The following is a 15316-nucleotide window of genomic DNA, read 5'->3' on the forward strand; positions in this document are numbered from 1 at the left end:
TTTAATCGATTGGGGGGGCGGCATGTGGCCCCCGGGCCGCCAGTTTGAGACCCCTGGTTTACAGTGTATGGTTGTGTGTGTGTGGAAGTGTTTTTCGTTGGTATGATACGATAATGTTTTATGGTGATATTCATATTTCTGTGTGATTTGTCACATTGCTAAAACTATGTCACCGTTTTATCTGATCTGTGTCTTTTTTTATATAAACCACATTGGGTTTAGATTTGATGAAATGTGTCACATAAACACATTTTTTGTAATGTTTTTTTTTTTGATGGTCTGTGAGTGAGGTGAGACAAATTACATATCACTATATTCCTATCAATATATCAATAGTGTGCCAATGCATGTTCTCCATAATAAGTCGATGTGCACGCATGCTGCAGGCTTTGGACAGAAATGCTGCAGAATAATCCATCCCATCCTCTCTCTCTCTCTCTCTCTTCCTCTCTCTCTCTGTCTGTCTCTCTCTCTCTCTCTCTGCAGTGAGTGCATACATACAACCGTCTCGTGAGCAACCTGTGGGGAAACTTTCAGGCAACTCGCAGACTGTGTGCGGTGCATTTGAGGACACGCGGCGCCCAATGAATGAGCGGCCACTCTGACGATGCTGCTGCTGCTGCCGGTCGACACGCCCCCAGCAGAGGATACAACCAGCAGGAACAGGCGCTCAGGAGACGCGCACCCTCACTATGCTGGAGTGTTTGAAGCCGCGATGGGAGTTAACACATGCAAGTGTGTAGAGTTCCTGTTACCAGCGTCGTTGCACTAATCAAAGACCTTTGGCTTTTTGTTGTTTTTTTTGTTTTTTCTCTCTCTTTAAAAGGGGCTTGTCTGCGTTTTTTTTTTTTTTCTTGCTGAGAGGCGTTTCTCTCACAGGATGTTGATGATATTGGAAAGCCGGGTAACATCTTAAAGTCACTTCTCTCTGATGAGAACGACCTCCGCCTCTTTTACCACCACCACCGCACAAAGGGAACGCGGAGCAAGTACTTTTTTTTTTTTTCTCCCCCACACACACACACGCGCTCTCATTTTATTTTTTTTTTGTATGTTATTTATTACTGTTATTTTGAAATCCGTCTAAACGCAGAGGCTGCTGTTTGAAAGACAAAATGGATCACTTTGCAGCAGAGTGCCTTGTTTCAATGTCCAGCCGCGCAGTTGTCCACGCTCCTAAAGGGAATAGAGAGATTAAACCAGAAACCCCGTCCTCCTCCAGGAACGGAGAGGAGATGAAGGAGCCTCTGGTGAAGGATAACTCCTCACTGTTTGTGGTGGCGAGGATTCTGGCGGATTTTAACCAGCAGACTCCCAACATTGTTGCCGAGCAGGCAAAAATAAAGGATGAGAACATGCCGAACCTCATGGACGTTGATGATGATGAGGATGATGATGATGATGATGGAAACTCTGCCACACCTACCACCATCTCCGATCCTGCGCTCAAACAAAGAGGCAAAAGATCGAGAGGTCGAACAGAGCAAGAATCACCTCAGAAAAAGCACAAATGCCACTATTCAGGTTGCGAAAAAGTTTATGGCAAATCATCCCACCTCAAAGCTCATCTAAGGACACACACAGGTCAGTGTCACCCCGGTGCGAATCTGGTTGTTGCTTTGTAAACACTGTGCTTCCCCCTATAAGAACAGGAGAGGTGATTAAAACTGAGAACACTGATTTAAACACAGTGTGGATTATTTGATTTTTTTTTTTTGCATTTACAGTAGATTGAGATTACAGTGATTGACTGACTGCTGACGCGTATGCGTAAAAATATCCACGGATCCACCCTGAAAGGAGTGCGTGTGTGCAGTGCGCCAACATGTGGTTCATAGATTAATAACGACGTTGTGTCATTAACTTGTGTGAACTTTTGCTAAATGCTGTTCTAATCGGAGCGGGGGGGTGGTTATAGTGCCACTCCCACTCAAGTGTCCTCGAAGCTTTGTCACGGTGTCGCGGCTTTAGTCTTGCGCCCCCACCACCACCACCACCACCACCAGCAGCAGCACCAGTGCGTAAAGTGTCACGCAAAATGCTGAAAAACAAGTTCACAATTTCATTTTACTCAACTTAAGTTGTTTTTAATGGAAACATATGGCAAGGAAAAACGTGACATCCCAGAATAAACAATGATAATAGGCATGCAAAAAGTTTTCAAGATCCATCAAGCACACCGTCACACTGCAGAGAGAGAGAGAGAGAGAGGTTATCAAATGCGCTCCGTGTCCGCGGTGCGTTACACATGACCTTCCTGAAGGACCGCGCCTCCGTGCCTGCGCTGTGCATTCCGCAGGACAGGACACTGAGGTGCGCGCAGAAACACCTAGATCCACTCAAATTAAGGGGGTCTGATAAGAGCCGTGGAGTCGACTGCCTGCCCAGAGCCCTTTGTTATGATGTGCCACACCCCCACCAGACAGACTGCCAGCTGATCTGGCCAGCAACAGACTCAGCTAGCTGAGCCTCGACTCAGGAGCCGCTCCTCTTTCCTTCCTTCACTGTTCTGCTCTGTAGACTGCAGCCCCCTCCCCCCAGAATCTACAACCACCACACACATACACATCCACACACACACACATCAGTAGCAAGCACACTTCCCTGGATCACACAGGGAACGCCTTGTATGAACTTGACATGTATTTGAGTGTCTGTATGGAGTGCACCAGAACAGGACACCTGACAATGGCACCTTTTGTGCCAATCGAGCTCCACTCGTTTGCACATTTCACCTTCTGCAGTCTCGTATTTGAAACATCTGTGCATGTTAACGGACATAAATTCTTGCCACTTTTCTTATTGCCCGCTGCTTTATTATCCTTCAAAGCAATTCCATATGGATGCCATGTGCCAGTGGAATATAGGCTAATGTATAGCCTTAAACAGCGTGCATGCATGATCACAGAGCTGTGATGTGGTGGTTTTTTTCTCTCATCACTAGTGTTGTGCTGTATTTACCTCAGCTGCACTTTGGTGGTGACAGCGTTTGTCTTAAAGGAAGAGGATGAGGATGAAACACTGATGTGGAGTTGTTTATATATTTTAGCCAATATAAACAACTGTGCTTTCATCACCCCTTTGCAGCATTAATATTTTTTTTCTTGGTATGGCTTTGTGATTGGTTTCTGATAATAAGGATGCATTCTTCTAATTTCATCTTTGTTTAGCTGCCAGCATCCAGCTCAGCGTGCTTCCCTTCAGCCCCAGCCATGTCTTTTAAGTGCAGTTTTATTGCTCCGCATTTGCTCAGCCCATGTCTCTTTTGCCCGCCTTTCTCCATGCATATGCATGCATATGTGTCTGGCCTCACGATTGGTTTGCGCCTCATACATTCTCATCATAATGACTATTTCTGCTTATTTGATTGGTCGGTCCCAAAATATGGGTCATCTGAGTTCAACCCGGCAGTCTCAGCCAACCTTGCAGTGCTTTCACAGAGCCAGACTCTGGCGGTGCACTTCCCTTCAGCCCCTACTAGCAGAGTTAAGAGAGAATGGATCGTAGCCTAGTGAATCCCTGCCAGGCACCACTATTTAACTGAGGGGAAACACTGAAACATCAACAGTAACCAAAAAAAAAAACACATAGGAACAAGGTGTAGTCGCCTCTTTTGCATTCCTTACGTTTGATCTGTAAGAGGATCTGAAAACTGAGCCACATTGTATTTCTCATGTGATGTCTACACCACATTAACAAAAACAATCCCATTTCAAACTCAAATTGAGCTTAGCAGAGGTTAAAATCTGTATAACAATAATAACTAATGAGCTCACCTATAAAGTTGTATTCAACGTTATTCTTGTTATATGGATCTGAGAAGTTCCATAATGAGATTGTAATGTTACTGTTTACAGAACTCAGTGCTAAAAAAAGAAGGGTGCAGGAAATGGTGTATGTTGTTTATAAAACAGAGGAAGACACATTTTTTTGTCCACAGCAGACTGTGGGTTATTTAAGGTAAATAGAAAACTTAAGGAATCTCTTAAGGAAATAAAAGTTCTTGGTTCTCGCGCCACAAAGATCAAGCAGACATGGGAGAACATGCTGGCTTTACATCACACATTGTGTTTGATGTAAAGGAATCCACAGCAGTTAAAGGGTCTATGGTTACCAGACAGGCTTTGTCTGATGTCCTGATGTGGGAGGTGGAGTTTTCCTCCAGCACTCATCGACTTATCTTGCAGTATGGGAATTGCAGTTGTGTAACTCTGATGTATACAAACTCCAGTTTCTTCGCTCAGCGGTCGCAAATAAGGACCATCAAGTTCACAACTGCCTTTTTTCATGTCCGTGTCTCAGCACAGATGGGTTTCTTTTATTCGTTATTTTTTTGAAGAGGATCAAAGATGAAGAGCCACTATGCCAAATACATAGGTGTCTTACGGTCATGGAGCACACAGTGTTGCTGTGAAGCCTTGTCACCCTGCTTCAGTCATGACATGCATCTCTATAGGAGAGATGGCCCCCTGACAAGCTCATTATAAGTCAGGGCTTCCTCAGAAATAGCCGGGACCTTCTGTGCCCCCCACAGCTGGGCCTCACAAAAGGCCGTCTTGTCAGTGTATAAGACCTATTCGAAAACTATTTGAATCACCGGGAGAAACAGGGTCGAAATCTCTCAAAGACAAAGAGCCTAATGACATATTTTACAGTTGGGTTGATGTTTTGTCTGGACATCCTTTTGTGTGATGCTGGGGGTACCTCTAATGCTGGAGAGCGTGCTGTTAAGTCCTAAAAACTAAGTGGCACCACCTGGCAGCACAGTATAGTTCCAGTTATCCATGCATGCTTTCTGTTTTCACCCAAATATCTGTGGTTAATGACACTTGAAAAAAAAAAAAAAAAGCTAAATTATACCAAATTCCACATGGAAAAAAAGAAGCAGAGGTCTCCGATTATATATCCTGCATCTTTGCCAGTGGTTTTATATTTGGCTGCAGTGCAACACAGAGTGCACAGTGTTCTTCAGTGTGTGGCTGGTGGCAGTGATGAGGTAGCAGGGTGGAGATGGGGTTTTCCTGCTCATAATAGCATCTGACCGTGGCACGGCAATGTGCAAGAATGTACTGGGTCACGAGAGGGTGGTCTCTCTACCTGCCACATGGCAGGACTGACACACCCGCACTAAAATAACAGATGCTCAGTTGCCATTGGTGATGCTATGTTTTCTTTAACCCATGCTAGCAGTGCAATAGGACCACCATTTTAGTCCAAACCGAAGTATCTTATCTCAACTATCATGCATCACCATTAGGTTTTGTAATTTGTAAGACAATCGGAAATCCAAATGATGTTGTTTTTCAGCTCTCAATTCAGATGCCACCAGCAGTGTGACATTTTTGCAGTTGTTAAGGTCTTGAGTGCAACATCCAGGAGGGTTTATTGGCCTAAATTGAATATACTACCTGGAAGTATGTTTATATAAATGCATAGAACAAGCTTTGTATGTGTATTGTAGGCATTACAGAGGGGGCCATCTTGCATCGATATACTGTAGCAGTATATGGACGTGCATTTTGAAGCAGAAGGTAATGCAAACCAGGAATAATGGCCCCGCCCACATAAATCCAATGCATTAACCAACAAAGAGGAAGGAGGAAATGGCAGTAAGGGTTGCAAAAGTGTTTACGTCCTTTCTGGTGTATGAAGGCCACCGTAGTTCCCCGACATGCTTGAGGAAAGGATTCATCCATTAGCTGAACTCTGCAATCGCTCCATTAGTATGTTCATTGATTCTCTTCTATGACCAAATACCAGCACAATTATTCTCTTCCATATCAATTTCACCTGCACATTGTTGTTAGTGGTGTTTGGCTAATATTAGCTAACACACTAAACTGATTTGGTTGACATTGGGCATAATACGCGCATATTGTAAGCATGTTAGCTTTGTCACTCTGTATGAGTCCAATTTTAGCCAGACTAAGACAATAATTTGGTCTTCTTAATGTCTGACTGAAATAGAGCTCGTCTTAGTCGGACTAACATACCTCGATAGTGTGATTTATAGTCCGATTACTGCATGTATACAATTAGTCGGACCAAAATTTCCTCCTTGGTCTTCGACCCAGAAGTAGAAAGAGACGACCTATAATGTGGAGTACTGTTGCCGGAAATCCCGATTAACATGTACAGCAGGAAGCAAACAAACAGAACCACAGCACGATCCATCTCACCGTCCATCTCGTAGTTCGCTGTTGATTCTTCTGTGACACAAAAGGTCAACAGGAAACGGATTCAATACGCACTGGCTTATAGAAAGATACAGCGCCACCTGATGCTGAGTCAGATGTACATGGACAATAAAGAGCTCTCCTCTTCCACATGTATCCTTGGACTCAGCAAGTTGTCCGGTTGCCTGTCTTAGTTGGACTACGCCCTGAGCTCGATTAATCTGTGCATGTAAACGTCCTAACTGAACATCATGGTAGCTGGTGGCATTGTAGTTCAAAGCACCACTGAGCTGACATGCAGCTCCCGCATGGCTGACTTGGCTGTAATACATTTACAGCTGAATAAACTTAAGTGTATTTTGTTCTCTCTCTGCTGTTGTTTGCTGGTTGGTCCACATTCCACACTTACCACCACAGAATACAGTATGTTCAGTGGTATGAAGGTATTAGTTAAATCTACTTAATCCTTGGGATGTAAATAAAACCAGTGTGGAACGACCATCCTGCCTGCACTAATCCTGTTGCACATTGTTGTTGGTTCTCCACGCAAAGGCATCACAAAGGCTCGTTCTGGTGCGTTCGCTGTCCATGTGGACATGTGAAGACGAACGTAGGATAGTTCCTCACTAATGTTGGAATGTAAACCTGATTTAGCTGCAATTAAGCATGCATGGTGGACACTCATAATACTGAAAGGCCCCAGTCAGGCCGTTCTCTTGCTCCGCTGCTTTCAGTGGCCCACGGGGCTCATGTATTCTTCAGTTAGCTCTGGAGTACTACTATAAAAGCCACTCTGTCTGTTCCCTCACCAGCCCCTCCCACCCTTCTCCAGCATGCAAAGAAAAAAATAGATGCAGAAGCCGAGGGCCGAGGCCCCGGCCATGGCTTGTGATGTGGTGTTGATTACCAGCAGCAGGAAGAAAGGGACACTGACATGAGGAACTCTGTACATTTTTTTTAACCTCTACTGTATAAAAACTGCAAACCGCATATCACATGCAAGGGGGGGTGGTTCTGCAGTAAAAGGAAGAAGAATATAGTGTTCCGTCTGTAGGGTACAGAGTACAGATGAGTGCTGCTGGCTGGGGGGTGGGGTGAGATACCAGGATATTCACTGTCAATACCCTCCACTGATGTAGGTCATTTATTCAGCTTCATGCATCTGCAGCTGATCTGATTAACGTTTGAAGGGCTGTGACCTCTGCAGCAGTGAACACTTACGTGAGCTTGGCGCTTACAGTGTACCATGTTAAGAGTTAAGCTAATCCACATGACTCAGTTTTCATTTACAAAAAAAAAAAATCAGTGTTAGAGCCCTGAAAAGTGAGATGTGTGAAAACACCGTTTTTGTTTCAAATCTCTGGGGCAACATCTTAGCCTGGGCGGGCAGAAATGGACACCTTTGAAAACAATGACGTACTTGCCTGCGTTCACTTCCTGACCGATTCTTCACAGCCACGATTGGACAATCAGCTGTGAATGAAAAGCACTGTTAAAGCTTTCTTTGAGTTTGGGTTTTCAGTCTCTCAAGCTTGGAAATCGCGTACTTACTTTTCACCGTCGCTGTTTCTCATTTACAGCACTCTCTGAAACAAAGCAAACAACTGCAGAGGAGAGAGAGAGACAGAGGGAGAGACAGCTTCCTGTTTACACTGACACATGAATGCCTCTTTTACCTGAATGCTCATGTGAGCTCATGTGCATTTTTTTGCTTTGTAGTATGGATGTAGCCTCAGACTCAGCTTAAATAAGAGAGGGATGGCTGGTTGTAGAGCTTATGTCAGATGGAGTGTTTTGTCTCTAGCTGGGCAGTTAATGTTCCCCACGGCACGCAAGGTGTGTCCCCTTTCCCTGTGTGATAAATCAGTCTGTGGCACACCACAACACCGGGGTGAGGGCCTCAGCACAAAAGTATTTTGTTCAGTCTTGGCGGAGAGGGGGGGGGGTATAATAATTTTCCCTTGCGCGACGTGAAAATATGTCTTTCTCAACTCACCATCCGCGTATCAGGTGTAACACGGGGACAGCTGGCACTATCGCTTGGCCGTATCTCTTCATATCTTGTGTGTGATGAGGGAGCTCGGGCCGGGGCTATGGCTCTTTGTTTAGCACTAGGTAGTAAGGGTCTGTCTCATACGAGATATAATGCCAGACTCGGTTGACTGAGCTGGCATTGTATTATGAGAGTGGGTGATGGGGCAGCTCTGCTTCCACCTGCTTCCGAGGACCAACTGCAAACACCCAGTAATACAGTAGCTGCAGCTGTTTGCATGTCCTTAGTTAACCAAGCTCTGAAAAAAGAAGGAGACTGCCAGCAGCATATCGGGGCTGCAGGTTATTTTAGCATTCACTCAAGGCTGAAAGAGAGTGCCCCACTCTAACTAATTGAAGCAAATGTGATGAGCTGGTCAATGCAGGCAAGTTATCTCGACCTTTCCCTTAAAGAGTTAACAGGATGAAGTAATGTACAGCTGTGTGTGCAGGAATCAGACGGTCACTCCCGCTGCACGGCTCCGGGTGCATGTCAATAAGCCCTGTGCAGTGCAGACTAAGGGGAGTGAGTTACGGTTAATATGCACAGCCTGTCTGATTGAAATGCATTACAGGAGTGCCTCTCCTGCTGGGACCGAGGCCGCCGCTATTGTTCACGACCCGACTAACTATAGGCACCACGAGGGGAGCCAGGCTATTCAAACAGCCAGCATAAAGACAAAAGATGATCGCAGATCAAATGCTCGCTGTTTTCTGAGCTTTCTCCTGACGAGTTTGAGCGGGGCCCTCGTCACGTGCACCTGACCCCACAACCAGCCACGTAAACAGTTCTGATCCCATTTTACCTGAAAGTGTGCAAATATACATGCACATGCATATGTGTACACTGAAAAAGGAGCTGCAAAAGTCCTTCGTTTATGTGTATTGTTCTGCACACACACATGTTTATGTTTATACCTTCCTTTGGCACGTGATGGTGTGTGTGGAGGGAAAGGCTGGGCTCCTGTGGGTTATGCTGATGAGGGGACTTAGGAGTCATTTTAGTATTACTCAGAATCACATGAGCGGTTGTCTCCTGGCAGAGTGACTGGCTCCTGGTTGGTTACAGGTCATAGCGTGTTGTAAACATGCAACCAAATTACAGGATTCTGCTTAGGCTTGCCACTGGAATCAGTGGTGTCCCTCTCATTTCATGTTGCCAAGCTGGCTGTGCCACTAAGCCGACACTGAAGTGAGGTAGCCCCACATCTAATGAGCTGTGATCCACAGTCTGACTCCAGTCTTACTTTCCCCTTTGTTGAAGTGTTTGCACAGGTTTTTTTTTCGTGTGCACCTTTTTTTTTGTTCAGAGTTGTGTAAAAAGATATTTCCTGCTCTAATTCACGCTGTGCAGCCAGAACAAAGTTAACTTCTGGGTGATCTCTGATACATATCCACAGGAGAAATATGTTACCCCCATTCTCACGCCGAAGAGCTGTTTAGCTTAGCTTAACTATGACTATGGCTCACATGCAGGTTTCAGCCGTACACTGAGTGACTCTGGCCCATGCCCCGAGGACACATCAGGAATGTTATCTGCTCTCGTTTGAAATGCTGGTCGCTGCTGACGGAGCGGGTGACCGAGTTGAGCTCCTGTGCTGCAGCTCACGTCAAAAAGAAATTTGACCTCAACTCAACAGACAGCATCCCTTACAGCAGGGAGACAGATTCCATTTCACGTAAACCATCGCCACAGAAACGGAGGAGCCAAATATCATAGATATGAATGAGAGAAGGATATTGGGAGAGTAGCATGGATGAGCTGCTTATTTACTGACCCAGTGGCCTTTCAGAGAACAGTTATACAACAAGAGCACTTGTGACATAATCACATCGCCTTGGAAGGAGGGGGGAAGGGGGGGACACTAGTGCTTAGCAGAGGTACAGTTTGTATGCATGATGTAACTCCCTTTATGGGTAAGTGGGTCATTTTTTTTTTGCGTAAGGGAAACGCTTCCCTCATTATGCTTCTCACCCCGCCTCCTCCCTGACCTCTGCAACTGACACATTCTGAGCAAAGACAAACCACACCCTGGAAGTGGCACTGTGCCAAAGATGGCTGCCTACTCTCCACAGGGGCCAGCAGTCATGGCAGCCATGGTGATGGCACTCAGACTAGGCATGAAGAACAGCAGGGGTAAGGGGACATAATCTGGACTCAGATTGACAATCCCCCATACCAACATCAGGATAATGGCTCATATCATTATTAACAACACACAAGTCTTTGTTCCCAAAACCTCCCACTCCCACACGTTATGAAACATAATTGTTAATTGTTGTATTAGATGTTTCCGTCGACATGCAAATGAGTGTCCCAAGGTAAACATTACAACACCTGGATCACACTGTTGACTTCATGCCAAAACACAGTTTTCGAAAGAAATCACGAGGGTCTAAATAATTTGATGAGTGTCTCCTCCGTGTTGCTGTTGGATACCTGATGCTTCCACTATGACTGCATTACTGTATCAGAGCAGTTAGGCTGGATATTTCAGCCTCGCTCTCTGGTGTCCACTTAAATATTAATGTAGTTGGATCCGTTACACTGGATGAGCCTTTAGCAGCCTGCGGATCTAAGCTCTTCTTCTTTTTTTTTTGCCAATAGCTAATTTTGTAGTGGCAGTCAGGAGTCTGTCAGAGTCACACTGCTGCTTCATAGTGTAAGTCAGGATGTACAGGGTCACGTTGACATGAATGCTAAGCTTTAATGGAGGACACATGACTGTGTTTCACTTTGTTGTCACTCGGGAGACAAGGCAGTGTGCAATGCAAATGCTATTATGTCAGTTAGCATGTTTACATTCACTGAGCCCAGCATGAGACCTCAGGAACTGGGGTGGGCAGGGCTGAGTGTGTCTGCAGCTGAGGTGAGGCGTCAGAGGCAAAAACACAGACTGGGCTGTCTAGACCTGTTCTGTCTGTCTGCACGCTTTGTTACCGTGCAGCATTCGGGGAGGAACGGAGATCAGGAGTGAACTGAGCTCTTGTCTTGAGACTTATGGCATCAGGTAGCGTATGAGTGTTTGATGCTGAGCAGCACTGTTTCCACTGTGGCCCTCAGGGAAACCATCGAACAAAGAAAGTATTTGATGGAACAGTTCTTATGTGCTTGTTTGTCACGCAAACAGTAACACAACACACAATATATAGTCTGTCTGTCTATCTATTAGCTTATCTATCTATCTATCTATCTATCTATCTATCTATCTATCTATCTATCTATCTATCTATCTATCTATCTATCTATCTATCTATCTATCTATCTATCTGGATGTTAGCTTATCTATCTATCTGTCTGTCCATCTATCTGTTAGCTTAAAGTTATCTATCTATCTGTCTGTCCATCTATCTGTTAGCTTAAAGTTATCTATCTATCTGTCTGTCCATCTATCTGTTAGCTTAAAGTTATCTATCTATCTATCTATCTATCTATCTATCTATCTATCTATCTATCTATCTATCTATCTATCTATCTATCTATCTATCTATCTATCTATCTATCTATCTATCTATCTATCTATCTATCAGCTTATCTATCTATCTGTCTGTCCATCTATCTGTTAGCTTAAAGTTATCTATCTGTTAGCTTAAAGTTATCTATCTATCTATCTATCTATCTATCTATCTATCTATCTATCTATCTATCTATCTATCTATCTATCTATCTATCAGCTTATCTATCTATCTGTCTGTCCATCTATCTGTTAGCTTAAAGTTATCTATCTGTTAGCTTAAAGTTATCTATATGTTAGCTTAAAGTTATCTATCTATCTATCTATCTATCTATCTATCTATCTATCTATCTATCTATCTATCTATCTATCTATCTATCTATCTATCTATCTATCTATCTATCTGGCTGTTAGCTTATCTATCTATCTGTCTGTCCATCTATCTGTTAGCTTAAAGTTATCTATCTATCTATCTATCTATCTATCTATCTATCTATCTATCTATCTATCTATCTATCTATCTATCTATCTATCTATCTATCTATCTATCTATCTGTCTGTCTGTCCATCTATCTGTTAGCTTAAAGTTATCTATCTATCTATCTATCTATCTATCTATCTATCTATCTATCTATCTATCTATCTATCTAAAACTGGAATAGTGGCTGAACTTGTAACTCAATAGTGAAGTGGAAGACATAATGGCCGGTGAATGCAGAACAGCGACATTTGGGTTCCATGCGTGCTGTTTCCAAATCAGAATGGAGGAAACCACAAGATATATAGTGCCATCTGGCTTTAAGTATATTTGTGTCAAAGCCCACTTTTATTGCCTGATGGTGGGGGAAGGGTGTAATTTCCCATGTGCAGAGTCACAGATAGTTGCATGTTGGGAAATGGGCTCGGCAACCATTGTGAGGGTGATTAGCATCTGGAGCTTGGATAATTAAACTGTGTCTGCTCCTTTAGCACCGTGCCAATTTTAGGTGATTTACACAAAGTCCTATGAATCACTATTCACTGCACACTTTTTTTTTTTTGAATATGTCTTGGTTTGTTTTTGATATGCTACACCTCACTGACCTGCGAGTCCCAGCAGTTACCTGGGGATTATTGTTTCTCCGTGACGCAGATTTGGCTACGTACAGAAAAAACAGCACAGTCTTGTTGAGCAGGACCCGTCCCCTCTGAAAAATGTCTGCTCTCTGTGCAGCGTTCGTGACTTGTTAAGCTGTAAACACCTTATAATGAGTCACTAACTGTGGCAGACGTTTTGTGTTCAGAGTGGAGAAGAAAATAAGGATGATTAAAGTGTGAAGAATGGAATTTATATTTCCACACTCGATTCTCCCGAGATTTATTCATATTTTTGTGTCAATTTTGTGTTACGTGTTTGCATTTTGTTTCGTTTAAACTTTACATTAAGCCAGTGTTTCTCAGATGTTTCAATATACTTAAATACAATGTAGTTTTAAAGTTATGTTCATTTTAAATTGCCATGTTAACACCGAGGATGTATTTGAGATAGGAAGCATGTCAAGTTGACTGAAAAAGTCCTGAAAAATGTCCAGAGATATTTTTTTCTGCTTTTGTAAATGGGGAAAAATATGGAAAATTGCACATGGTACACACTAAGAAAACAAAGTACTGTCGCTCCAGTTGTACCCTATCAGGTACAAGAGCTGTACCTTTCTCAGTGTGTACAGGTACATTTTTGTCACTAGGGGTGCAGAAATGCTTCTTTAGGAGGTACAAACAAGCAGGTACAAATATTAAAGGTACAGTGCTTGTACCCTGATAGGGTACAACTGGACCGACAAAGCATTTGTACCTTTTTAGGTACAGTCTCATACTTGGTGATTTCCTAGTGTGTCGGGTCTTCCATGCCGTTCAAGTTTTAAAGGCGCCATATGCAAGAATGTGGCCAAAAACGGTTACTACGTTCAAATTCAAAATACCGAGGTCTTTTAGGTTCCGTTTTAATGATGTAACTGGCAACCCGTGGTTGCTCAGCAGCTGAGACTCTACTGACTGCAATGATTGGTAGACGGCGGTAGGTGGCGCCACATGCCAAAACATGATTTGCAGTCTGCAAAATATATTTTTTTAATGCAAATATTTTGTCTGTACTGTTGTTGTTGGTGAGTTCAGTTTGTTATATGAACATTATTCCTGAGTCTCTGTGACATATTAGGAGGATTTTATGGCCAGTTGCTTTAGATTTATTACATAATGCACCTTTAATTAAATAAAAAAATATGCATGTGTCCCGCAAGCGGCAATTTAAACGCAAACAGATCTGCAAACAAATAATGTAATAACAACAAGTTTAACATATTTCATGAATACAAACCATGAACACACACATTAACAAATCTAAAAACAGATTTGTCTATTTCTGTAAACCCACAAGGCAACACGGACAAAATGCTCAGCAATAATGATAAGCAAGTTGTGTGGAAACCTCTGGGCAAAGAGATTAGAAAATGCTGACTCTAAAGCCGTGCTTGTGTGAACATACACCAACAAATCTTCCCTCTCTGTTTTTTTCAGGAGAACGACCTTTCCCGTGTACCTGGCCAGACTGCAGTAAGAAATTCGCCCGCTCCGACGAGCTGGCCCGTCATTACCGCACCCACACGGGGGAGAAGAAGTTCGGCTGCCCGCTTTGTGACAAACGATTCATGCGCAGCGACCACCTGATGAAGCACGCCCGGCGCCACTCGGATTTCCAACCTGGCATGCTGAAGCGGCCTCACGGCGGCGGCGGCGGCGGCGGCGGCGGCGGCGGCACCGCGCGTCCCAGTTCCCTCAGCGACTACAGCCGCTCGGACGCCTCCAGCCCCACCCTCAGCCCCACCCTCAGCCCAGCCAACTCGCCTTAAACTGAAAACCAGTCGCACTTTTTTCGGCCTCTGACCTGTGAGGCCCGTGTTTTCATCCTAACACTTGTGTTGCACAGTTGTCAGCAAACCCCCCCCCTTTGCTATTCCTGCGCTTGCTGTGGTGTACCATACTGTACATAACTGCTTATTGTGGTGCAATTACTCGTGTGATTCTAAAAGAAGGTAATGCCTTTCCCAGATGGCAATATTTACAGTCTGTACCATATGTCTGTATTTTTAGCGTCAAACGATGGCTAGTTGTCCAATGTGCATCCGCAGTCAGCTCAACAAGGTTCGGAAGAAAAAAAGAAAACCGACGTCCTGACAGGTCTTATCATGTCTTTTTGTTTTTGTTTGTTTTTTTTTCCTTCGTTTTTTTTCTGAACAGGAGAGGAGAAGGGGTCCACACACATACACACCTCAGGATTGAAGACAGTTGCTATTCTGTAGTACCACAGTACTTCACAGTACTCACATTGACTGCACAATATACTCATCACTTTACTCGGAAATTCAACAGTGGTTGAATTTTACGCCCTGCTCAGGGATGGCCTTGTTAGCTTGAAAGAATGAACACAGTAAAGAGAAAACATACAGTACATATACAGCAGCCTTACACTCAAACACAATTTGCACTCTGTTGTTTTTTTTTGGTTTTTTTTCTGTCGGTTTTCACATTCAAGGAAATGAACGCGACGTTTATGTTCTGGTCTCCCTCAGGTTCTGGGGGATTCATATGTAATGTGTCATCAAACCCCCGCCTCAGTTA

The 15316-nt window shown here is 43.8% G+C and overlaps 1 protein-coding gene across 1 annotated transcript; it reads left to right on the forward strand.

Moving 5' to 3' along the window:
• Positions 1–1028: 1028 nt before the first annotated feature.
• Positions 1029–14547, forward strand: klf13 (Kruppel like factor 13; the record flags this gene model as incomplete). The annotated part of the gene is made up of 2 exons (XM_083894210.1): positions 1029–1584; positions 14216–14547. The coding sequence occupies exons 1-2, from the start codon at positions 1116–1118 to the stop codon at positions 14545–14547; spliced, it is 801 nt and encodes a 266-aa protein (XP_083750336.1). The 5' UTR covers positions 1029–1115.
• Positions 14548–15316: the final 769 nt, after the last annotated feature.

This window comes from Microchirus variegatus, assembly GCF_963457635.1.
Source record: "Microchirus variegatus genome assembly, chromosome: 8".
Classification (NCBI taxonomy): domain Eukaryota; kingdom Metazoa; phylum Chordata; class Actinopteri; order Pleuronectiformes; family Soleidae; genus Microchirus; species Microchirus variegatus.